The sequence below is a fragment of the Corticium candelabrum genome, chromosome 4, assembly GCF_963422355.1.
Source record: "Corticium candelabrum chromosome 4, ooCorCand1.1, whole genome shotgun sequence".
NCBI lineage: Eukaryota > Metazoa > Porifera > Homoscleromorpha > Homosclerophorida > Plakinidae > Corticium > Corticium candelabrum.
The window spans coordinates 7,315,305-7,342,213 of NC_085088.1; the positions used below are offsets into that span (position 1 = coordinate 7,315,305).

The 26,909-nt window shown below is 42.5% G+C and overlaps 3 protein-coding genes across 3 annotated transcripts; 1 reads left to right on the forward strand and 2 right to left on the reverse strand.

Annotated features, from left to right (window-relative positions):
- The first annotated feature begins 3,674 nt into the window (after positions 1–3,674).
- LOC134178539 (uncharacterized) lies at positions 3,675–7,025 on the forward strand. Its single transcript, XM_062645412.1, has 7 exons — positions 3,675–3,782; positions 3,841–3,907; positions 6,083–6,204; positions 6,264–6,323; positions 6,382–6,428; positions 6,491–6,589; positions 6,661–7,025. The coding sequence occupies exons 1-7, from the start codon at positions 3,675–3,677 to the stop codon at positions 6,797–6,799; spliced, it is 642 nt and encodes a 213-aa protein (XP_062501396.1). The 3' UTR covers positions 6,800–7,025.
- Positions 7,026–8,070: 1,045 nt separating this feature from the next.
- Positions 8,071–10,473, reverse strand: LOC134178628 (uncharacterized). The gene is made up of 2 exons (XM_062645515.1): positions 10,297–10,473; positions 8,071–10,241 (listed from the first exon to the last, which is right to left on the reverse strand). Exons 1-2 carry the CDS (start codon positions 10,373–10,375, stop codon positions 8,311–8,313), a joined length of 2,010 nt encoding a protein of 669 aa, XP_062501499.1. The 5' UTR covers positions 10,376–10,473; the 3' UTR covers positions 8,071–8,310.
- A 6,034-nt stretch (positions 10,474–16,507) lies between these two features.
- Positions 16,508–18,854, reverse strand: LOC134178341 (uncharacterized). Its single transcript, XM_062645202.1, has 2 exons — positions 18,677–18,854; positions 16,508–18,616 (listed from the first exon to the last, which is right to left on the reverse strand). The coding sequence occupies exons 1-2, from the start codon at positions 18,687–18,689 to the stop codon at positions 16,683–16,685; spliced, it is 1,947 nt and encodes a 648-aa protein (XP_062501186.1). The 5' UTR covers positions 18,690–18,854; the 3' UTR covers positions 16,508–16,682.
- Positions 18,855–26,909: the final 8,055 nt, after the last annotated feature.

The following is a 26,909-nucleotide window of genomic DNA, read 5'->3' on the forward strand; positions in this document are numbered from 1 at the left end:
TTCTCACACTCCACTGAACATGTGACCAGTGAGGTCACGTGAATGAGTCTGCGGAAACACCCGTCGAGCTCTCGATGAGAACCAACTTTACGGGAGATGAACGCACTCACCAGAGCTAATAATAATTCTTCGCCAGTTGCTGTCGTCAGTAGTGAATGGAAGCCTAGAGGCGTCGATTTGACGATATAATTAATGGATGTGTCAGAGCGCCTGCATTTACTTAGATTAGATTTAGAGTTTTTTCAATTTGGCAAAAATTTGGGGGTAATTTTGTCGCTGTGGCAACCACAGTGCATTTGTCAATTTTTCCATGGTATTATATGTCCCGGACTAGCAACACACGCAGCGCTACATATTGATCTTTGTCGACTGTTTGCAGGGGTCAAGTTCTCAACTAAGTTAATTCCAGCAGGACTTCCTTAAATTTCCTGTTTTAGCGCACAGAATAGGATGAAGAACATTGCGCTTGTGCGTGCAGTGACACTGGTGTGTGTGTGTGTGTGTGTGTGTGTGTGTGTGTGTGTGTGTGTGTGTGTGTGTGTGTGTGCGCGCGCGCGCGAGCGTGCGTGCGTTTCATCTGCAGAGTTTCCTTTAGACAACAAGGTCTCCACACCCACGAGCCTTTTTGCCGTCGCAGAACCTCCACCACTCCAACATAGCCTATATAGCTATTCTAGGGGACCTTCGCTTGCATCGATTCTCATTGAAATGAACGTAGCGAAAGTGAAGTGATGGACGCGCATTTGTTATGAGGAATTCAGTCAGTGTTAAAAAGAGTCTTTTTAACAAAGTAGCTGTTAAAAAGACTTTTTTAACACTGACTGAATTCCTCACAGCATGCTATGAAGAATTCATTCGGTGCTAAAGAGTCTTTTTAGCAGCTACTTTGCTAGAAAGACTCTTTTTAACAAAGTAGCTGTTAAAAAGAGTCCTTTTAACACCGACTGAATTCTTCATAGCTTGTGTTAAATTCAGTCTGGCGTTGAAAGAACTCTGTTAAGTTCAGTCTGGCGTTAATAGAACACAATGTATAATAATTTCCTCTATCACTTGATTAGGTGTAAACTTTTTTTAACACACAAACTACACGCTCAGTCTGTTTTTCAATGTACAATTCCGTCAAATAGCGCGCGTTAGACGTCCGACTAAATTCAGTCTGGCGATAACAGAACAATGTATAATAATTTCCTCTATCACTTGACTAAGTGTAAACTTTTTTCAACACGCAAACCACACGCTCAGACTATTTTTAACACGCAAACCATCAATTGTGCATGTGCCAGGTCATTACATAATTAATTATAGCCTGTTATGCTGTTATTTTTTGTCATCATGCTGTTTTTGGCTCTACTGGGGCATTAATTAATAAAATTAAGACTAAAAAATTCAGTTGTACATCAATTGAAGACGTATAAATAATATATATATATATATATCCGATTGTATAACCCAGATGCATAATATATGCATGATATAATCATTTAATTAATTAACAAAATCCAGTTCACATCCTTCAAGGAACAAATGAGAAACAGGAAGATGAAACATTCTTCTACATGCACCAGATATAAATCTCATACACCTATCTAGACGAGATTTTGTGCTGTGTGGTTCAATCAAATCAAATCATGGAATTCGATCTGCAAATGTAAAACACGTATCTATGAAAGAAATATTGCATTCCACTTGATCGAAACTCTTCAGTATTGTCTCTCTAGATATAATATTCAATTCTACTAAGCGGAATTCCTAGGGTTCCGCTCTCTGCTCCAAACAAACTAGTTAGCTAGACAGTGGGCGGGCAGGCAAGTCCATTTGACACGTACACCTACCCAAGCAATCTGAAATATGGTCTGGAGCTTGCCTGATCCTGTCGCAGTAACCAACACAAAGCTCGAAGCGTACACTACGCTGATGTGTCGATCGATCTTGTGAAGCAGATTGTGCAGTTGACTAGATCAGCTAGCTATAGCTGGTTCACGAATGAAACTCGTAAAGCTAAAACAGGTCATGCATCTTACCCTACGAAGAAATGAGAGCGGATGTCCGTTGGTTCAACGATGAAGCGGCCATTTTGCTTAATGTCTAACGCCCGCTATCTGACTGAATTTAACAGTGTACATTGTTAAAAACAGTCGGGGGAATGGCACGCGTGTTCAAAAAAGTCTAAACGTAACCAAGTAATTGAGGAAACTATTATACATTGTTCTTTCAACGCCAGACTGAATTTAACAGTCTTTTTAACGTCAGACTGAATTTAACGACTGAATTTAACACGGATACTCTTTTTAACACCGACTGAATTTAACACGACACATGTGTGTGTCAGCTGTCTAGATCAGCATAGACGGCTGGAGGGGAGGGTCCTGGAGGTCACAAGATGATCAATCCTTTACTACACTGTTCTACATCTAACACTGTTGATAGTCAATGTTTGCCGATATCAATTTCTATGTCATTATATACTATACCACTGTCGTTACAACGGAACTGACTGCATACCTAGACTGTACGTTTCAATTGTCTTGATCGCAATCGCAAAACGGCGACTACCTAGACCAGGCCTCGATACGTAACCTAGACTAGAAGGAAGTTTGCATGTTTACTTCCATGACAGGGTTTCAACCATTACGTATTGTCTAGCTAAGACTCGGCGTTTCAGTAGACAGTCTGTTGGACGTGTTACTCACTAACGCGAGGCGCCTACGGATACCATACAACTAGTATAAAAGAGAGCAGTCTGTATGTATGTATGTACGCGCGTATCTCCACCGCCCCGCTTGCCATCTCCGCCGAATTTCGCCCACGCACTGGCAACCTGTACTTGTGGACAGTGAAGTAGCCGGATTTCTCGGGAGTGTGCGGGTTCCCGTCTCCAGGGGTCCACCACGCGTAAAATTTCTCGACGACGAGAACGCTACGCGTTCCGATTCATTCGAACGCCCGCCTGCATCGGCCCAGTGTGGGCTGCACGCGTCGCCGTCGTTCCCAACGCTTCTGACGATCCAAGATTTCTTGCTGATTGAAGACGCTCTTCCAGCGCATGCGTCTCTCTCCAAATTCTGATTGCATTGCACCGAATCCGACCTACGCGTTTCCTGCACCGAGCACTACACGGGGAGTGTGTCGATTTCTACAGAAGACGCGAGAACAGCAAGATTCAGCATGCACGTGACTTCCACGATTTGCTGTCTGAATGGGATTCGATCCCTGCTAATTTTTTAGAAGAGGATATCATGAACGGTATATAACTCTGAACGAAATTCTCTGTCTGGCTACTAATTCTTCAGAACGGAGAAAAATTAATGTATGTGAACTCTAGCTAGGGCAGACTCGTACCCATCCTCGCGCGCGCTCCACGTGTTTTGGCACGTGCTTTTGTTCCACTTGCCTGAACTCTAGCCTAGTAGGCCTCTCATCCGTGAGAAGTTTGCAGCTGTACAGTTACACGGTTGCGATCCCACTAACTGGATCAAGACATTGACACAGCTCTAGTTTACGGCAACAAACCTCAATCACTGACAAAAAACTTACTGATTATTCACACATAGTCGCGTTCTGTGTGGGTGTAGTATCTCTGAACAGGAAAGCAACTGTACTGTACAACTACATCTCGCACGCGAGGATTATACGGGTGTTGAGTTTGTCATTACGTATGTCAAAAAAGTACAACTATGTTGCAGTCTGATGTTATGAATTCCGACGACAACGAGAGTGATGAATTTGAGGCAAGTGGCGAGGTCGGGGACGAGAAGACTGCGATAGATGTAGAGCAGACTTGGGTGATGCCAGATGGCACGCATTTCCTCTGCCACTTCTGTTCTACCCGCTGTCGTGCAGACGGGACGAGCACTCACAGGAAAACTGCAAACATGGATAGCGTCACAACTTTCAGACAAAGTGGCAGGTTAGTCGGACTAGCATTGAGCTTTTGAATAATATCATACTGTAGTACGATTCTATTTTGTGGCTGAGCTGCCTACTTTGACTATATACTAGTAGATGTATTTATTATTGTACATATACATAAGTGTATGTATTTGCTTTGTCTGTCATTTTACCTGCCTATTTTTCTGGTCACACTAGAAATATTTCAGTAATTGACTGTCAATTTGTATATTTCATCTTTTTGTTGCGTTTTCTGCTTACAACTTACCCATGCTGTCAATCTTGGCTGTTTGCTAAGTCCACGTTTGTTTCCCTGTGTGTGTCTGTGTGTGTCTGTGTGTCTGTGTCTGTCTGTGCGTGCGTTCGTTTGTGTGTGTGTGTGTGTGTGTGTGTGTGTGTGTGTGTGTGTGTGTGTGAGAGAGAGAGAGAGAGAGAGAGACTGTGTGTGTGTAAGTGAGTTTTGCATGTGTTTGTGCGCAGGAGGTCCGCTCTTACCTGTATACGACTAATCTGCATGCAATATTTGCATTAGCTGACTGCTGTAGCAGCACCGTAGCTACGGAGCTGACAAGGAAGGGTCGGCTTCTCCAATATTTAGGGAATGACCCATCAGTCTGATAGGCTAGCCCATAGCCTGTCTGTAAATATAGACTGATTGAATAATGTAACTTGAACTCACTGCTATTGTCAATTTTTAGACCTGTCTTGTGGCTTGTTAACTTCTGATATGGCAATAGACAAGTTTGCTGCAGTGGACAAAGGACGAAGGCTATAACTGAAATAGTTTAAGGTCTCTACAGTTTTAGTGTGTATTCTAAGAGAGAAAATGTAGACGTTATAAGTGTTTGAAAGTTTACCATATAACGTATCTATTGGCTCCATTGACATTCTTCTCTGATAGACCGACTGCTTTTTTGTTCGTGAAATTATTTATTAACTAAGATACCGCACGGTACTCCACATGTATGTAATGCACATAAACATAAAAGTGGTGGTGAAATTTATATAGCGACTTGTGTACAAGTCAATATTGACTATATTTATTAAGTAATATTAAATGGCTACAATTATTAATGGTACGTACATTACTTGTCAAAGCGTTTCATTGCATGTTGTCACGTGCTTTTAATCGAATGCAACTGAAAATGAGTTTACAATGTGGACTTTTAGGTAATATTTGCTGGACGTGCATAATTTGCCCTTTTTATTTTGGTATCAGATGTGCATGCAAACTTGCTGTGTTTTATGATTTGATTTAGCTACATAGGTATCTTGATTTACGCATATTAGCAGCTACTGCAGCTGTGGTAGAATGAGCTCTTTCCTCTCTGAATAATCTGGTTTGTTCAGCTTGATAATTTATAAAGTATGAATGAGGAGTATGTCTGTCTCTTTCATCGTACTAGTGATTTAGAGACCAGACTCAGTGTGAAAACTGCACCATGTTTCTTATTATTGAAGCAAGTATGAGTAGCAGTTGTAAGGGTAATGACTTCTGCGCGCGCTGGTTTTGTTTGAAAGATGTTGCTCAGAATGCAAATGTGAAGTACACGACTTTCTTCCATATGCGATTTCTAAGTGATGCACATTATACAAATTGTAACATACTGATCGTCCATGAATTGTTTTAGATTTGATAAGTAAATAACTAAATATAAAAATTACAAAAATAAACAGTATAATAGTTAAAAATTAAATATACCGGTATATGGGATTTATATATGGTTTTGGAAGTACAACGTACTCGAATAATTTGTTTCTCAGAGGCTTTGTGGTCTTTGTGCTATCGGCAAGACTTTTTGGCTGTCGCAGAGGACTGTTTCTGTACTTTGCATCTAAGGGAAAGTTTCAATTTTAATGACGTACCAATCTAGAGCTACTTGTTGTAGGATACATTAGAGGAGAATAATTACGTGGATATTATGCATTTTAAACAAATTTGCTTGTTTATTGCATATCAGACAATAGAAGCATGAGCCATAGAGCACTCTCAGCTTACCATACAAATGCTACACTGTAAACTACACTATTAACTGTCTTTGTTTCTTTACCATGTGTCAGTCTGTACTGTCAGAAAATCGACAGAACGTCGATCGGCTTTGTTCACAAGTCACCTCACAGCCATCTGTCATCAGTATTAGACATGGTGGCTATACATTTGATTTTTCTATTTTTACCGGTTGTTTGTGTGCAGAAGATCTAACTGGGCACGTTTCAAGTTTACGTGAAGATGTGGAGTGTCAACGCAGTGTGTCTGCAAGGCTTGAGTGTGACTTGAGCCAACAAACAGTTCTCTTCCAGTCCTCACTACAACAGGTGGATTTGTCAATCCACTCGTTTATGTGGCTTTGTATGACTGTTGGATATAATGACAGACACGGAAAGATATCGAGCGGCAACAGAGTTTGCTAACAAAGCAGCAAGATATTGTAAATGTGAGCTAAATCACTGTAATGTTGTTCCATTGTGCTGATGCAACGTTTATGGTACCAGAGTCTGGTTAATAGCAAGATAAAGCAAGATTTGTTTGTTGATGGAGGGTGAGTAGAAAACTTTAATGTATATATAGAGTGGAAGGGCCATTTGTTGTCATGTTGATCAGGTTGCTGGGTTGTTCTCTTTTGGTAGTAAATTCCTTTATAGTCAATTTTCCCTTGAAGGTAATTTTGTCATTTGTTCCAAGAGATCAACTTCAAAAATGGTGAGATCATGGAATCTTAATTAAAAGACCTAAAATGAAGCAGTTGAAGGTGTTGTGACTTGTTGGTGTAGGTTGAGATTAATGTTGAAATTGTTGTTGTTGGTAAGGACATTTAGTTATGTCCGTGGGTTTCTAGTGAAATATGGGTTGCACAGCAGGTTGTGTAATGATTTTTTTCTACAAATTATTATTAATTGTAATGTACATTAACGATTTGTTTAGGGTGGGGTCTGTTTGGTCTTATGCAAGGCTACTGCTTGCTGTTGGTGAATGGTCTTATGAACGCATGTCTCAATCAATTTGGGGAAGACAAAAAGTTGTTGCAGGGAGTGGCGACCAAATGAATACGAAATGCAATCGGCCCAGTGGAATGGAGCTTTGTTGACATTGAAATTGTATTCCTGTAGTATTGTAATAGAAATAATAATAACTACTATCAAAACAAGAATATGATGTAGCAGTACCCACTACCAAGCCATTTTGTTGAGCACTACAGCACAGGTATTCAGCATCGTTTGCACTCCACAGCTTGGCGATGACAATGACAGATCTTCTGCTTAGGCAAGGCCACCAACATACATATGACTTAATTTTACACCATACTTAGTGTGTCCAAAACTATCCAACAAACCATCCATGAAAAAAATAATTGAAAATGAGCTAAACATTAATTGAAAATGAGCTGGTGGCAGAACATGTACACTTCCCTGTTTCACACCATTTCCAATATTAATGCATGTGAGAACATCTCCCCACTTCACCCTCGTCTTTACATGTGCAACAATATTGGCAACTACTACTGCCATACATGAAAGTTTATCAAGATGGGATTGGTTTCCAAATGGTAATAGATACTTGTCGCATTCAATTTGCAGTGCCTACAGTCTAGAACTGCCTGAAATCGCGTTTGATTATTTAGTTCTGAAACTGTTCGAACTGACCCATGGTTTCGTCCAAGAAACTACTAGAACTGACATCCCCCTTCTGCACAAACCCTGAAATTGTGATGGCTCACTATTTGCAGACAGCAATATTTATTAGTTTCTGCGATTCTATCACTCCGTTTGAGGAAGATTGGCGTCCATCACAGGGTCAACAAGAGGCGCTGTTAGCTTATGCCTCTGTGGTAGTCAATGGATCAGTAGCTAATGAGGCCATAGTAGCCGTTGACATTGCTTCAGCCTCTCCTTCTGCTTCCTATAGCGCCGCAACAGTAAAAGCATCGTCCATTGCAATCTCAATGCGCATACCCTAGCAGTTCCACTTCACAAAACACATTTTTCTTTCAACTTTTGTTCTGGTTCTGTTTGTTCCAACAGTTGCAACACACCCTCAATTTCAGTTCTAGAACTGCAAATCAAATGAGCTTAGCCAGGTGGTTCTTTTACAATAATTCTAAGGGCAATGAATCAAGCAGACAGGCTGGACAAGTCACTGGAGATGGAGACTGCATACATGTTGCACCACAAGCTAGTCTGAAACGTGTGAAATTATACTGTATTGATTGTCCACACTTTGCAACAAAGGTGGCAAGGCACTCATATCTCAATACATAAATAGCAAATATTGGCAAATGTCAAGTTCCTGGAAGCAACAAGCAGCAAAAATAAAAGCAAATTAACAAAGAAAGCATTAATTAATACAGATTTGTTGGTTAGACAAACTGAAAACTCAAGTTCTCAATCGAGTGAGATTGTCAATTGTTTTTTATCTCAATCTCTTTAGGTGTTAAATAGCATGGCAGCAAAGATACCTCCGACAACTGGACGAGCTCTAAAGCCCTTCACTCTACCAGTTGTTGTGAAATACCAATCACTGAATGGAACCCGATCTGAACTTTTATCAGCAAAGCGGTACACAGTGTTGGTAATTGCATCAAATTGGTCTTGATTGCAAATTGAGGCGATCCACATGAGCCAGTCAGTTTTTGTAAAATCTGCACGATTGTCAAGAGGAACACCATACACATTCATCTTCTTTTGATAATAAGCACATTCCAAATCATAAACTGATTGAGGAAACAAATTTAAACCAAGGTATCGATCATACACAAGATTGTATTTGAGTGACCACGTGTCGGGCAGATTGTACTGCATTCGGTAATGATCTCCATCGCTAGCATTTTTCATCCACATTGTTACAAAATTCTTTGCTTGCATTAAATAGTGTGTAGCTATGTCTTTCTGACCATCTTGTTCGAGTAAATATGCTAGTGCTCCGAGACCAACAATTCCTTTGATCGCAAGGTTTGCATTATGTGGAGAAGGACCTTCAAAATCATCTGTGCACAACTGGTTGCCTGGATCAGGAAGGTTGGATACTAAATAGTCTCCCCATCTACGAAGTAAAGGCCAGTAGGGTTTTAGATAAGTCAATGATCCCGGTTCACTCTGAAAGCCTCGTTTTTCTATATTTCTATACCGTTTTGCTATGGCAGCTATCATGATGAGCATGTTACCAGTCTCTTCCATTGGCATCTGTTCTTGATGATTTGGAGCAAGATCACAAATGGGCCAATGACCGAGATGATGTGGTGCCCAGGTAAGATTGTAAGGAATATACTCACCGTATGCTTTTGTTTCATTATTTGCATATGCAAGAATTGGCATTAGAAGCTTCCGTAATCGAGTGGGAAAGACATATACAAGAAGAGAAGCTGGATAGAGAACATCAACTGTGTTCACAGCACCACCACTTGAAATTTCCTTCAGAAAAGCCCATTCTTGTTGTAAAATGTCATTCCATACTAACTGTGTTCCACCCACAGTCTGTCGCCAGGCTAATGTTGCTATTGCACTGTAATTTTCAGCTGGATTAATGTATCTAGACATCAACGACATAATGAAACCATCTGCCAGTAGACATTCTAACCCCAAAGCAGTGGCATTACCATGAGCAGATCTCAACATTTCTGCTGTGTCGTTGTTGTAGAGATGCCGCCACAAAGGTATCATGTTATGTCCAAAATAGCGAATGGACACAACTTGATCATATGCTAGAACAATGTAACGACTTGTTCCATTGTCCTCTCCCACATTACCCAAATCCCATGAGACAGCTAAAACGGGCCAGTTATCATCACATGCACGTGGAGGCTTATCGTCCTCATCAGGAAATGCTCTCCCATTAGCAAATGATCCTCTTGCATTGATATCACTCGTTATAACTGTAGACACATTGCCATTGTCTTTAACTGATGTATACCAGTAGCCCCAGTTTATTCTATCTGATCCCTGTTGCAAATATTTCTGATCGACGGTTCCTATAGACATAGTGTGGTGACCTTCTACAGCTGACCTGTTGCGTGACCACGTGACTATTTCTTTGGAGTCCATCACCGCTGGTTCAGCAGAATTGTCATAATAAAGTTGGACATGATGTAATTTCCCGTCTTCAGACGACACGGAAAGGTTCAGATAAGTCACAGGAATCTCATACAGGGAGAGATTCGTATCATCCAAGAGGTCTACGGGAATAGCAGAACCACTAGAGAAGAAGACATCCAATTTTACTCCATCCTGATGGAAGGTATAGTAAGTAGACGTTGGACCTACAACCACTTCTCTTTGCTCAACATTTGGAATTGAAGAACCTCGTAGTAAGCTCTCTGGTCCCATGTAGCGATATGTCTTGCCGTCAATCCGAATGAGACCTGCACACGAAATCGACTATCAGTTCACTGTCTAGAAACGTTGTAGATAGCTTACCCGTCAAACCCATGATATCTCCTGACCAATGCATTGGAAACTCGTCATACAGATTATCCGCTGCAGACCATATGCTCATATAGGGGTTGTTGACGACTAGAGGTACTGAAGGAGGTCGAAATGCGCTAGAGCAGGCCCCGATCAAGGCAACGCATACTAGAAGCAGCAGCACATCCATTTTCGGTTCTCAGCACGCCACGAAGACGTGTGACCACAGAGATCGAGTGAATGATCTTGCAGTCCAATTGGGTGTGGCGATGACATCTACGTTACCCGTATGCTAATTCGATGTGTACGTACACTGTCGTGTAGTATACTCTACTTACGTATGGCGCACTCCGCACACCGGTGTACTCGACATCTCCACTTGTTACAACCTGACGTACTATCTATACAAATCAGACTAACTATCGCTCTACTATATTCTAGACTCCTCCCTTTGCCATTAGCTAGTGCTCTGTTCTGTTCTTCATAAATCTAATTTTACTCACGGTTTCCTATCTCTTTTTGGACAACGTCTTTTTCACCATGGTTGCAGTCTCTTCTGCTCTCTTTGTTGGTCTTCCTATCTTCATGCTTTGTGCCGGTACGTAGTTGTTTCATTCCGTACGGTATCTTTTCTTTTATCTGTCGGAATCGTCCCCATAATCTTAGTCTGCTGCTCCCTTGTTAGGAGGACTGATGAATCTCCGACTGTCACTATATGAGTAATTGAAGCAAAGGGGTCAAGGAACAACAACATTATTTCTTCAACATGCACCATTCTGTTCCGGTCTGGCGTTTGTATGATGTACGTAGTTCCTTAGTTCCTTTGCTTCAATTGCTGTTCGCTGCATCAATTTTTCCGTACCTCTCTGCTTGTTAAATATGGCAACCTTCTCTCCATGACTAAAGCTTCTTTCTTTCATCCGTGGAGAATCATGGCCCTTACAATAATTCCTTTGTTGTCTCTGCCTCTCCTCCACAGTCTTTCTCAAACTTGACCTGAGAAGACTGAATTTAGGGCGAATGGCTCTGCCAAACATCAACTTTGCCGGAGTTCTTCCTGATAGACTATCATAGTATGTGGCACCAAACATCAACTCTGCTTGAGTTCTTCCTGTTACACTATGTGGCACGTGCACTTAGTTACATATAATTAAAAAGTTTGCCAATCGGTGCTTCAAGGATATCTCTGTTCCCCCTTGTTTCGTCTTGAGTACATCTCTCCCATTGGCTTTGCAGAAGTACTCAAACTCTCCAGCCGTGAATTGTGGGCCTTTGTCACCTAATAATTCATGTGGAATTCCGAATGCTGCAAACTTGTCTTTCAGTAACTTAATGCGTGCTTTTTGCCGCTGTAGCACTTCCCATTGGCATCACTTCCAACCATTTCGAGTGACTGTCAACCAAAACTAAAAAGTGCTTTACTTCTTAATTTCTCGCATAGTCTACATGCACTCGCTGCCACAGTCTTGCAGGCCACTACCAGGATAGCAATGGGTACATCCGGTGCTTTATCTTGGGTGGCCCGACACACTGCACAACGCTTTTCCACGTCTACTAGGGCTTGACCAAGTCCCGGCAACACAAGATACTCCTTGCAAACTCTTGGTTTATGAAATCCCCATGTGACTCTTATTTATGTAGATCCTGCAACATTTGATCACCATGTTGCGGTGGGATAATCACGCGCATGTCCATTAAAATACGACCTTTTTACTGCCAGTTCATGCATTGGACTCCAGAATGGCTTGAGCTCATCTCTGTCTATATACGTACCTTGTCCACATATTCATAATCAACTCCCAAACCTTTGCCAGTATGGGATATTTTCTAGTATCCGTTGCAACATCTTCTGCAATTACTACATGGTAGTTCTCTCGTCATCGTAAACTGCAAACACGTTGCCTCCCAAATCTGCTCGTTTTACTTGTTCTGTCAGTCTTAATTAAGTCCTGACAATGCGTCTGCGTGTCCCACGTAGGATCCTTTCCTGTACACAATATCATGTGTGCCCCGACAACATCACTGCCCATTTCTGAGACGTGCTGCTGCTAATATCGGTATTCCAGTTTTGGACCTAGTATGGTGACTAACGGTTTGTAGTCTGTTTCTAATATGAATTTCCTTCCCCACCGATACACTGGTAATCTTGACACCTAAAATCAGGGCCAACGTCTTTCATTCTAGTTGAGAGTAATTCTTTTCTGTTACAGTCATTTTCGAACATTTCTTAACTGCTTCCTGGAATAAGATGTACGCCCTCGAGTAATTTCAGAGCCTTTGGTAAAGTTTTTCTCGATCTTCCCGTCTGGGTATTGTCTACTATTGACGCGGACACTCACCGTGTCAGCTTGGTGTTGTGGAAGACTTGGTTCTTCTGTTTCTGACTCTCATCCCGTTCAGTGGCGCAAACGCAACAAAAACGTGTCGAGGTAATTGCTCGCTGGCAACGCTGGTGACTCTCCATGTGGAGCTCAATGCGGCGGCTTCATACTAATTTCTGTACACTGTGACTTGCTCAAAGTAGAGACTACGCTGTGCGCCTGATACGATCAAAGCCTCCAATTGCGTCTGCACAGAGAACGAAGGTCGAGCCTTGGGCATCCATAAGGACAAATGCGCGATGTTGAATTTACCTAGAGCTGCATCGATAGTTGTTGAGCTATATGGATATAGTTCTTGGGCGAATTTCTGTCTATGATGTAGGTGTGCTTCACTAGTACTCCCATCATAACCGTATCGAATCCCGATGAGATCCCAACGCGGCACTCAATAGTAGGAACATGGTGACCTTTTATCGCCCGTTGTGACCAACTGTCGTTCGCGGAATCCCATGTTGTAATCGGTATTTCTGAGTCTATTCGCCAATTGAGAGCTCTAAACACTCTTCCAGTTAAATTGGCCGTGTATCCCGCGTGGTCGAAGACTCCCTCACTGCCAGCGACTTTGGATAACAAAGCTTCTCTCGGAACACCAAAAGCGTTGGGCTCATCACCTCCCTTAGCGGTGGCGCGATACCAAAACATATTGGTCGCTGTAATTCTACCATAGTCGTCCAAGAATTGTACCAAATTCATAATCGAGCTGGCTTGGGGTAACTACTGATTGATGTTCTCGACTAGGTGACCATCGATTTGGTATTGGATAGATCGAAAGAGTAAACATCCGTTGTTGACCAGTGTGACGACTTCGGTGGCGGTGTAATCGGTATCGTCGGCCTTCACCAGTTACCTTTAACCTCCAAAATCGCTTTGTGAGGGAGTGGGTATTCGTTCAGAAGATATTCGATGTATTCGAACTCGGTAATAGAGTCGTCCTTACCGGATCCTCGAACACTTGGGAGTACGGTGATACGATCTTTGACGTTTTCATCGCACTACATTAGGGGTTACATGAAAATTCATCGCAATCGTTTGACACCGCTACCCGCAATTATATTACTCAATATAGTCCGAGATTGACTATCGATGAGTTCGTTGCTACGCTTTGCAGGACTTTCTGGACCTGTGGATTGGATGTCAGTGTTTTGATCTGTCAAAGATTCCTGTAGGGTCTATGCTACTGACGATCTGTCCAACCTTGGAGGCCTCATCTTTGGACAAAGCTTACTGTGTGGCTGCCACTCCCTTGGTGAGCGCTTTTTGTGTCAGTTCCTGAGCCGTTTTGACAACCAAGTTTTTACCCTTAGTCACCAGATCTTTCGCCTTGGATATAGCCAAGTCTTTACCTTTCATCGCTGGAGTTTTCCTGCGGTCAGCGCCTTTTTGACCCCTAGTTTGAGTAAATCCTTGCTTTTGTTCAGAAGCATCTTGGATCCCGGCTTCAGAACACCTTTGGCAACATCCCACGGGTTACCCAGAAGATATCCCCGATGATTTTCTTACAATACAACAGATTGCGTCTGTGCAACATGGTTGTCACTATATCTAAACGTTACATAGTTTTGATGTGTAGTAAGAACGTTGTTTTCTCCTTATTGAAATCGATGGGTTGACTATCCTGGTCGGTCACACGTATGTTGTTGTGGGAGAGTTTGTCGGGAGAGAAGCTGTAGATGACATCGGTGGGACTACCGTTGATGTAGCTAGAGGATACGAGAGGACATCGTATCAACAAGGAATGAATATCGGTGAAGTTGACTTTGTCTGTTGCTGCCGTGTGTTCCTGCATCGAAGGTCGTACTGTCGAATCCCAGTGGATCATGCAATCCGCGCTCGAATGTGAAACCGACTTTGTACCCACTGCAAATAATAACTCGTGATTTCAGGGTATTGCACAGTGGCTGGACATTATTCCAGGTCATCATAACTTGCAGCACTTACAGAAATCAGTGCTTCTTAGATCCAGTCGGATCCTGCGTAAAGTCATGTCTTCTGTCTAGACAGCCATGATCGTCGAAGCACCTCTGAGACAGGTTGCTTCCGGTGCTTACGAGAAACCTTACGAACCAGACTGATCTGGTTGAGAATAACATATCTATTACTATCACACCAAACCATGGTGTAGTAGTGGAGCACCACACGCAACACCAGGCCGTTTGTTTAGCAATACAGCACAATTAGGACTCAGCATCGTTTGCGTTTCACAGCTTGGCAACGACAGTGACAGATCAACTGCATTCGCAAGACCACCGACATACATATGACCTAATTTTACACCGTACTTATCTAGATGTCCAAAACTATACAATAAACCATCCATGTTAATTAAAATTAATTAAAATGAGATGGTGACAGAATATGCAGACTTTCCCGTTTCGCACCATTTCCATGCAATACCGGTACTAATGCATCTGAGAACACTTCACCCTCATCTTACTTGTGCATACAATATATCGGCAACTACTAGTGGTGCCTTATGTGAAAATTAATCAATATGCCAATTGTTTCTAAATGGTAACAGGTACTCAGCCAGTTGATTCTTTTACAATAATTCTAAATAAGGCAGTCAATCAAGTAGAAACGCTGGACAATCGGTAGAGTATGGAGACTGCATACATGCTGTGCTATAAACTTTTCTGAAACGTGTGCAGTCATACTGTATTGATTGTCCTCTTTAAATTGATTACCAGCTGTAGTTAAAATTATCAACAATTTACGAGCGTACAACGCGCACGCTAGGGTGAGCTAGGGTGTTACGGCGTCTGTGCGCTCGATCAGTAGCAAATGACTCCTACACATTTCTCTGTTTTCCATGGCCGGAATTGCATTGTTGCTGTGCTTTTCAGCCGTATTACACGGGAATTGCAAACACATAGGACCACGGCGGTTTTGTTCTAGAACAACATCAGTCCTCCATAAAGAGTCCAGATGTCTCTACGACAACTTTATTAATTTTTCGTCTTTGTACACTTGAATGACTGGTAACCTCGAGCTGCATGACATCAATCCAGCGGGTCAACTGGAATAGAACTGTATTAATTAAAGGGGAACTCTCACCAAATACTAAAATTTGTTGAAAGAAAGATACAAGGTCTAGTATCTTCCTGCAAGAAGCTTACCGTCCACCCAGCCACAGAAGCAGATAATGGGCCACGAGTTGTTCAGACGATTCTCCGTGTGTAGCACGAAGTCTACTCGATCTCTGTCCTCGTTTGGAAGTAACCACTTTAGGTTTAACCATACCAAGTGCTCCTAACGCTCCCAAAATGCAGCGAGACATAATCCATGAACTAATCTAAAAAGGGTCTCCTTTTGAGGTTCCACGGTTGTATTGATACTTGCGTGCTACGTTTGCTGTTCCAGTGTGCTTCAATGAATAAATCGCAACTTCTCACCCTACGACTCACAATTCTTACCCTGAAAAGTGAACAAGTGGACTATCAGTCTTCCTTGCTAACCAGAAATCAGAGATACGGTTATGCGACATACGGGTACTAAACACACAGACACAAGTAATTTCAATGCTTTATTTCTTCGTTACGGTAAACGTCTGCAGTAAACGGTTGCAAAGGGTTGTGTCATAAAGTGACAGCTTTCATTGGAGAGGGTGTTGATTTTGGTGAGAATTATCCTCTAATTAGTTAATCCAAAAGCGTTGAAGACCACACTTCAACAGTCTAATACAAGGAACCATGGTCAAGTTATGAATTGCATGCGCAGCAACGATATTGCGCTATACTTTGGGGAGGGGAGGAGTATCAGAAAAAGCGTGCGCTTTGTACGCTCATGAAATTGTCCCTAATTTTGAACAACACATCAAGTTAAATGTAATTGCCAACAAAGTCGAGAAGGCACTCATATCTAGTGCATAAATAGCAAATATTGGCAGGAGTCAAGATCCTGCAAGAAACAAGCAGTAAAATAAAGCAATATAAGAAAGAATTAAATGCAGATTTGCTGGTTACACAAACTGAAAACTCAATCCAGCAAGCTTGTCACTATATTTTGACCTTGATCTCCTTAGGTGATAAATAACATGGCAGCAAAGACACCTCCAATAACCGGACGAGCTTTAAAGCCCTTCACTTTACCAGTTGTTGTGAAATACCAATCACTGAATGGAACTCGATCTGAACTTTCATCAGCAAAGCGGTACACACTGTTTGTAATTGCATCAAATTGGTCATGATTGCAAATTGAGGCGATCCACATGAGCCAGTCAGTTTTTGTAAAGTCTGCACGATTGTCAAGAGGAACACCATACGCATTCATCTTCTTTTGATAATAAGCACATTCCAAATCATAAACTGATTGAGGAAACAAATTTAAACCAAGGTATCGATCATACAAAAGATTGTATTTGAGTGACCACGTGTCGGGCAGATTGTACTGCATGCGGTAATGATCTCCATCACTAGCATTTTTCATCCACATTGTTACAAAATTCTTTGCTTGCATTAAGTAGTGTGTAGCTATGTCTTTCTGACCATCTTGTTCGAGTAAATATGCTAGTGCCCCAAGACCAACAATTCCTTTGATTGCAAGGTTTGCATTATGTGGAGAAGGACCTTCAAAATCGTCTGTGCACAACTGGTTGCCTGGATCTGGAAGGTTGGATACTAAATAGTCTCCCCATCTACGAAGTAAAGGCCAGTAGGGTTTTAGATAAGTCAATGATCCCGGTTCACTCTGAAAGCCCAGTTTCTCTTTATATCTATACCGTTTTGCTATGGCAGCTATCATGATGAGCATGTTACCAGTCTCTTCCATTGGCATCTGTTCTTGATGGTTTGGAGCAAGATCACAAATGGGCCAGTGACCGAGATGATGTGGTGCCCAGGTAAGGTTGTAAGGAATATACTCACCATATGCTTTTGTTTCATTATTTGCATATGCAAGAATTGGCATTAAAAGCTTCTGTAATCGAGTGGTAAAAGTATATAGAAGAAGAGGAGAAGCTGGATAGAGAACATCAACTGTGTTCACAGCACCACCACTTGAAATTTCCTTCAGAAAAGCCCATTCTTGTTGTAAAATGTCATTCCATACTAACTGTGTTCCACCCACAGTCTGTCGCCAGGCTAACGTTGCTATTGCACTGTAGTTGTCAGCTGGATCAATATCGTTAGAGATCAACTGAGTAAAGAAACCATCTGTTACTATACATGCATTCTCTGAGCGAGAAGCATTAGCATGAGCAGATCTCAACATTTCTGCTGTGTTATTGTTGTACACGTGTCGCCAGAAAGGTATCATGTTATGTCCAAAATAGCGAATGGACACAACTTGATCATATGCAAGAACAATGTAACGACTTGTTGCATTGTCCTTTCCCACATTACCCAAATCCCACGAGACAGCTAAAACAGGCCAGTTATCTTCACATGCACGTGGAGGCTTATCGTCCTCATCAGGAAATGCTCTCCCATTAGCAAACAATCCTCTTGCATTGACATCACTCGTTATAACTGTAGACACATTGCCATTGTCTTCAACTGATGTATACCAGTAGCCCCAGTTTATTCTATCTGATCCCTGTTGCAAATATTTCTGATCGACGGTTCCTATAGACATAGTGTGATGACCTTCTACAGCTGACCTATTGCGTGACCACGTGACCATTTCTTTGGAGTCCATCACCGCCGGTTCAGCAGAATTGTCATAATAAAGTTGAACATGGTGTAATTTTCCGTCTTCAGATGACACTTTAAGGTTCAGATAAGTCACAGGAACCTGGTACCCAGAGAGATCAACATCCTCACCAACGTCCACTGGAAAAGCACAAAAACTACAGAAGACGACATCCAATTTTACTCCATCCTGATGGAAGGTATAGTGAGTAGACGTTGGACCTACAGCCACTTCTGTTTGCTCAACACTAGGAATTGAAGAACCTCTTAGTAAGCTCTGTGGTCCCATGTAGCGATATGTCTTGCCGTCTATTCGAATGAGACCTGCACAGGAAATCATTGCAACCATCAGTTACTGTGTTAGAAACGTTGTAGATAGCTTACCCGTCAAACCCATGATACCTCCTGACCAGTGTATTGGAAACTCGTCATACAGATTATCTGCTGCAGACCATATGCTTATATAGGGGTTGTTGACGACTAGAGGTACTGAAGGAGGTCGAAATGTGCTAAAGGAGGACCCGATCAAGGCAATACATACTAATAAAAGCAGCGACGCAGCCATTTTCTATTCTCACACTCCACTGAACATGTGACCAGTGAGGTCACGTGAATGAGTCTGCGGAAACACCCGTCGAGCGCTCGATGAGAACGAACTTCACGGGTGACGAACGCACTCACCAGAGCTATCGTTTGCCAGTCGCTGTCGTCGGTAGTGAATGGAAGCCTAGAGGCGTCGATTTGACGATATAATTAATGGTGTGTCAGAGCTCCTGCATTTATTTAGATTAGATTTAAATTTTAAAATTTGGCAAGAGGTGGGGGTAATTTTGTCGCTGTGGCCACCATAGTGCCTTTGCCAATTTTTTCCATGGTATTAGAAGTCGTGGATCAGCAACACATGCAGTGCTATTAATAGTTTATAGATCTTTGTCGACTGTGAATTCGAACAGGACCTAAATCGTTTTAGCGCACAGAATAGGATAAGGAACATTGCGCTTGTGCGTGCAGTGTGTGTGTGTGTGTGTGTGTGTGTGTGTGTGCGCGCGCGCGAGCCCGCGTGGGTGCGTGCGTTTCATCTGCAGAGCTTCCTCTAGAGACAACAAGGTATCCACAACCACCAGCATTTCTGCCGTCAGAGAACCTCCACCCCTCAAATATAGCCTATAGCTATATAGCTATTATAGGGGACCTTCGCTTGCATCGATTCTCACGGAAATAAACGTAGTGAAAGTGAAGTAATGGACGCGCATGTGCACAGTCGGATGGAGGGAGGGGTCCTGGGATGGAAAACCTTCCTTTTTGCGACACGCCCACCACAACCGCATTGTTGTTTATTGTGTTATTAATTAAACTTTTGGTGGATGGTTAACTCATTCAATTCTAAACTAATATATATGCCTATAATTATCTAATAAAATGCTAGAAAATTAACCGTAATAGAGACTGAAGTGAGTTTCCTGGTTCCATAGTTCATATAAATAGTTAGCTTCCATGAGGCGTGACAAATTACACTTGGACACCCTTTTTCAAAAATTCTGTATCCACGCCTGCTCAGTTGTGAAATTATAAAATATATTAGCTGTTACATTTGCTGAATAGAAACATTCGGGACTGTCGGTAGATGTCAATCCAGTCAAGGTTGGTGCGACCACAGGTGTAATTTCCCTACTTGGGCAAGAAATTCACACACAATGGCTTGTCTTGAGTCCAACCAGTTAATGTCATGTCTTGGTATGCTGACCTATATATGTATACTGTCTATTCGCTATAAGTGTGAACTCGGAAGTGAGTAATGAGGTAGAGGTCACGGTGGGTGTGCTCATTAAAGGAAAAAGAGCTGCTATAGTTGTACCATGTTACACCGTTTAACTTTAATGATTGCAATTGTTGGCGTACACTGAACTCGCGGTTGCAAAGATTAGGACACAGTTCAGAAGCACTTCCTAGTCTTAGATATAGCCATCCCTGCACGTCTTCTATAAAACCGCATGCATACTGTATAATTAACCTATTAGTTACGATTAGCAGAGTTTTCATGGGAAGGAGAAAAAGCGAGCGAGTTGTTTCAGCGGAAAAGCGTTTTGTTGAACGTGTCAAGACAATTCTTCGAAGAAGAACGACGAGCCAAACATCGCATCAGTCTCAACAGGGTCACCGACCGACTGGTAGCTGCCACTGGCCTAGGCAAAACGACGTTGGCAAAGATCCACACAGAATTCTTGTCAAGTCAACAGTTTCAAACACCGCAGAAGAAACACGTTAAAACGAGAACGCCGACTGACCATCAACGTTGATGATTTTAATCGAGCAGCAATACGAAGAACAGTACATGAAATGTATGAAATAGAGACTATCCAACCCTTGGACAAACTCCTTGTGCGTGTCCGCGAAAAAGGCGTATTTCCTGGCGGGCGGACAACTCTCTTTCGCTTACTGAAGGAAATGGGATTCAGACATACCCTACGTGACGACAAATAATATTTCTATAAACGTAGAGACATTTTATGGAGCAGCACCATAATTTCTTCAAAAAATTAGGCAGTATGGAAGAGAAGACCATCCCATAGTGTACTGGGACGAAATCTGGGCAAACTCACACATGGCTCCAGAGAGACTCTGGCTAGATGAACAGGGACGCGGTGGGTTTTTGAGAAGGTCCAGCTTGTGCATGTGCAACCCTCGCTGTTGCTCCGTCTCGTCCTTATGTTGACGCTGTGTCACACGAATCTGTTCCTGCAGGACTGAGATGAGCTGGGTTAGTTCTTCAGACATCATAACCGTGTATCCTCGTCGCCAGAAAATCTCTGTTGTATCTCTGAGAAGATATATTGCAGTAACACGCAAGGTTAGAATTGATAGCTGAAGTAGCAAGCATTGTGCTTACACGTACACAGTTAGATCTAGGTGAGACTCAGACCTATATAGTGTCAAACTAAGTTCTAGAATGTTCTATACCTAATCACAGTACGACGTGAGTTAACCTACATGACATGAAACCTTAGATGAGTCATCCAGAGTTCACGATGATGTCGTCAACAGCAATTACTCTGGTTTTCTCAGTTGTATATTACACCGACAAAGTAAATTTGAGCAAATTTAGCAGTAGAATTTTTTGGAGGAGCAAGACTTCCGATAGAATGATAGATTTGTCCCTGAACTTTGAAACAGGCATTCCAACCTGTGCAAGCTTTAATTTCATTGCATCCAAAGGACGTCATCTGAAAAGCCCAGTTATACGCTCGCGTGTTTGAGAGGAAATGCTGCGTTTCAACCGATTGTTCCAAAAGGAGATCGACCAATGGGGTAGGCGGTTTGGGTATGGCGGGTAACAAAACTTTTCCGCCACTACAGCAGATGCCTGGTGGTTCCTTCTTCCATGTCAGTGCTTCGCAATGTTTGCACTTGATGTTCATTTTGCCAATGTTTTTAGAAGTAGGCTTCAGTGTAAGATATCTAATAGAAACGTTTAGTAAATGACGGCGACATGCACGATAGAGGAGAACCTGTACGTCAAAGAACCGTTTGTAGTATTGCTATAACTACGATTTTCCATAAGCATTGATGACGGAATGCATTGCCTACCTACACACATTGCCAGAAGAAGAACAACTTACAGTCTGTTTTCTGAGTTCCCGCATTTAATCCGTGGGCCAAGTCAGATACAACACCTAGAAATTGAAGGTAGTCCCCACTGCCGCACAACAATTGTTTCTCTATTCTAACAATTAAAGCACATAACTATAAGCCATAAAACGGCGATATTGATATTAGTGCACGCCCCCAGCGTTACCGAGGTAACACGCTTCTGCATTGCCGGAATCTGCTGTGTCTAGAGGTTTTAACTTCTGTGAGTTGTTCGCTTTCGTTCTGACCTCGTACAATGAGCACTGAAGGTGATCTTCAACAGCAGGAAAGTGAAGTAGACTGGTACAACCAGTGCTTATTTACGCCATTGTCAGGAGAACGCGCACGGAGACGTGCCACAATTTACTGCCAAAAACAGGAAAGCTCTTCACGAAGCAGCAGAACAACAGCGTGACCAAATCTACGAGGCGCTTGCTCCTCATTTTCAAAACGGACCTCGTGGTGGATACCACAGACGCTGCTACCAGACGTACACTAACAAGACCTTTCTGGTCAGACTTCAGCGTCACGGAAAAAAGAGAAAACAGCCTGATCGCACAGCCACTTCATTTAGTACTGTACCTGCAATAATGAAGACAACAGCGCAAATGCTATGCGCATGCGCAGTCGCACAAATTTTTAAGCCACTGATCAGCTTGCATAATTCGTCAAACAACAAAAAAGAAGTATAAAGACAAACACTTGAACGAATCACTTAGCCTGTGCTTGACAAAGCAAGCTAGTCCTACTTTGGTGGAAGCAACTCGAATTCGTAGTGATGAAAGACTTCTTCTATCTATCCAACATCAGGACCTCATAGCAATTGAGGTGAGATATTATCGTTCTTGCTACTTGATCTGCACACACAAGCAAAATCTAGAGCGTTTCATAGAGGCAAGAATTGAATCCCCTGTTGCATCATACTCTGATGTTAATATTATGGATACCGTACTGCGTGAAACCGAAGTAGCTCTCTTTCAAGACAAAAGAACTCTGCAGTTAGGTTTTTTGAGGCAACATTGTTTAGAAATAATGGAACAAAGCCAAAGTGGCGTTGTAGCTACTACTGAGAAGTCGTTATATATCGTAATGATAAGCTAAAGAGAGCTGTATTGTCACGGTTTGGTGACAGAGTAACGTTCTGGAGTTTGCCTAACAGACAGCAAAGTGATTTGCATTATGATTCTTGTTTGCCAACGGGAGCTGTAGCAGAGGCGTTTAGTAACCTACGATTGGAAAGTAGCAAATTTTCTCGAGAAACGTCTCCTGAAGACGATCATAGTTATTCCACTGACGACACCGCATTCGTCAACTGTCACCCCAACGTCATCAAGTGTCCCGTAACTTCAAAATCAAATTAGCGTTAGAACTAATCCAATAAACGTACCACACGGGATGCTATGACCATTGTTGGTTTGTGGCTTAACCAGCACTTGCAGACAACTGAAGAATGTTGGAAAGGTAAGTCTATGTTGGCGCCGGGTGTCGTGTAGGCGTGTAGTCTGAGATCTACAATTGGCGGAGTGATGACCCTCTACGTAGTTTACATGCGGCCATTAGAGTTTGCGCGCAGACTAGACTCTGTAGCAAAAAGAGCGCAATGACAAGGCAAGGGGTTGATCTTGACATGAAACTAAGGTCTGGAGGGTCAACTTGAAGCTTCCAGGGCTATTCTTTCGAGAAAAGATGTATTTGTTTCCATACTTGAAGACTTCTCGAAGGGTAGACGGTAGTTTCATGTCAAGATCAACCCCTTCCCTTGTCATTGCACGCTTTTGCTAGAGTCTAGTCTGCGTGCAAACGCTAATGGCGGCATGTGAACTACGTAGAAGATCATCACTCCGCCAATTGTAGATTTCAGACTACAAGCCTACATGACACCCGTCACCAACACTCCATAGATAGACTTACCTTTTCAACATGCTTTAGTTGTCTGCAAGTGCTGGATATGCCACAAACACTAAACAATGGGCATAGCATCCCGTGTGGTACCTTTATTGGATTAGCTCTAACGATAATTTGATTTTGAAGTTACGGACACTTGATAACGTTGGAAGTGACAGTTGATGACGTTGGGGTGACACTTAGTGAACAGTTAGTAAGGAGATATGGCAGGAAGTAGGCGAGATGATCCCAGACTCTCTCGCGCCTGGAATTGTCATACGGGCACCGGACAACACTAGCGCGAGAGAGTCTGGGGGCGAGTCTAGTGTTACAGGGGATAATTCAGAAAATGCAGCACAACGTATTGAAGTATTCTGGAATGAAACTCAGACGCACAATCATGGAAGGGTGGCCAAATGCGAAAAAGATCCTACCAGAGAGTGTCGAAGCCTACTTCCAGATCCGACATCAGCTAACGTTTTCAGATGGGCTTATATTCCGAGGGCACCGCCTAGTTGTATCCCCAGCTAAGGGCTAGTATGTCGAGGACAATTCACAGCTCTCACCGTGGAGTGACGCTTGTCAGAGGTGAGCCAGGGACTCCCTCTACTGGCCTAGCATGAACGCACAGATTAAAGACTTCATCACCAAGTACAAGATATGCCGTTCAATAGATATAAAACAACAGAAGAAAATTTTACTTTCACATTAAGTACCCGACAGTCCATGGGCAAAGGTAGCAGTCGACATATTTGAATGGAAGGAGCAGCAGGACACGATGACAGCTGACTACTTTAGCAATTTATCTGAAGTGAATCACCTGACAAAAACGACCTCAGGATCTATAATACAAGCGCTAAAGCAACATTAAGCCAGACACGAAATTCCAAACATGGTCATTTCGGACAATGGACCACAATTCACATGCGAAATGTTCCGAAAGGTTTTGCGATCATGGTGATTTGATCACAAAATATCATCACCCAACTGTCCTCAGTCCAATGGCAAAGCAGAGAATGCCGTACGAACAGTAAAGACTATTCAAAAAAGCAGTGAAATCAGACAATGATCCCATGCTAGCACTTTGGACTTTAGGAACACACGCTCGGAAACCCTCAATTCCAGTCCAGATCAGCGCCTATTTAGCCGACGCACACGAGAGCTAATACTCATGAGGAAGAACCAGAACCTCAACACCACGTAGCAAAACAAATGCAAGAGATCAAACAAAAGCAAGCACACGCGTTGGGGATAGAGTTGTGTTGTAGGGGGAAATTGCGTTGTTTTCAATGTAATCTACAGCGACCGTTTTCTGTAAACACTTGTGTACCCGCTCACTTACACCGTGGTTCACGGCCTATGATACACAAACACTTGTCTTCTTATTGATATCAGCTGTCCTGCTAATTGCAACATCGCCAGGAAACAGGCTGAGAAGTTGAGAAAGTACAGCGAGTTGCGGGTGGAGGTAAGCCGCTTGTGGCAGTGTCGGATACTGGTTGTTCTAGTGGTGTTGGAGCGTCAGGCTCAGTGCACGCAGATATTGCACAGTGGCTGGACATTATTCCAGGTCATCACAACCTGCAGCACTTACACAAAACAGTGCTTCTTGGATCCAGTCGGATCCTGCGGATAGTCATGTCTTCTGTCTAGACAGCCATGATGTACGAAGCACCTCTGAGACAGAGTTTGCTGCCGGTGCTTACGAGAGACTTTACGAACCAGAGTGATCTGGTTGAGCATAACATATCTATTACTATCACACCAAAACCATGGTGTAGTCGTGGGGCAACACACACAACACCAGGCCATTTTGTTTAGCAATACAGCACAATTAGGACTCAGCATCGTTTGCGTTCCACAGCTTAGCAACGACAGTGACAGATCAACTGCATTCGCAAGACCACCGACATACATATGACCTAATTTTACATCGTACTTAAATGTCTAAAACTATACAACAAACCATTCATGTTAACATAAATTAAAATGAGTTGGTGACAGAATATGTACACTTCCCCGTTTTGCACCATTTCCACGCAATGCCGGTACTAATGCATCTGAGAACACTTTACCCTCATATCTTTCCTGTGCATACAATATTGGCAACTACTCGTGATGCCATATGTAAAATTAATCAATATGGAAATTGTTTCTAAAAAGTAACATGTACTCAGCCAGTTGATTCGTTTACAATAATTCTATATAGGGCACTCAATCAAGTAGAAACGCTGGGCAATCAGTAGAGCTAGTATGGAGACTGCATACATGCTGTGCTATAATCTTTTCTGAAACGTGTGCAGTCATACTGTATTGATTGTTCACTTCAAATTGAGTGCCAGCTGTAGTCAAAATTATCCACAATTTACTAGCGTACAAAGCGCACGCTATAGTGAGCTAGGGTGTTATGGCGGCTGTACCCTCTATAAAATGTTGATCAGTAGCAAATGGCTACTACTAAGTTCTCTGTTTTCCATGGCCGGAATTGCATCATGCATTGTTCCCGTGTTAGTCACCCGTATTAGACGGGAACTGCAAACATAGGACCACGGCGGTTTTGTTCTAGAACAACATCAGTCGTTCATAAAGAGTCCAGATGTCTCTAGGACGACTTCATCAAGTTTTTCGTCTTTGTACACTTGAATGACCGGAAACCTCGAGCTGCATGACATCAATCCAGCTAGTCAACTGGAATGAAAGAATTGTATCAACTACAGGGAAACTCTCACCAAATACTAAAACTTGTTGAAAGAAAGATATAAGGCCTAATATCTTAAGCTTACGGTCCACCCAGCCACAGAAGCATGGCCACGAGTTGTTCAGACGATTCCCCGTGTGCAGCACGAAGTCAACTCTCTGTCCTCGTTCGGAAGTAACCACTTTAGGTTTAACCGTACCACGTGCTCCTAACGCACCCAAATGAAGCGATACATGATCTATGAACTAATCTAAGGAGGGTCTCCTATTGAGGTTCCACGGTTGTATTGACGCAGTAGATACTTGCGTGATAAGTTTGGGGTCCCACTTTGCTTCAGTCAATAAATTACAACTTCCCACCCTACGTCCCACAATTCTTACCTTAAAAAGTGCACAGGTGGACCATCCT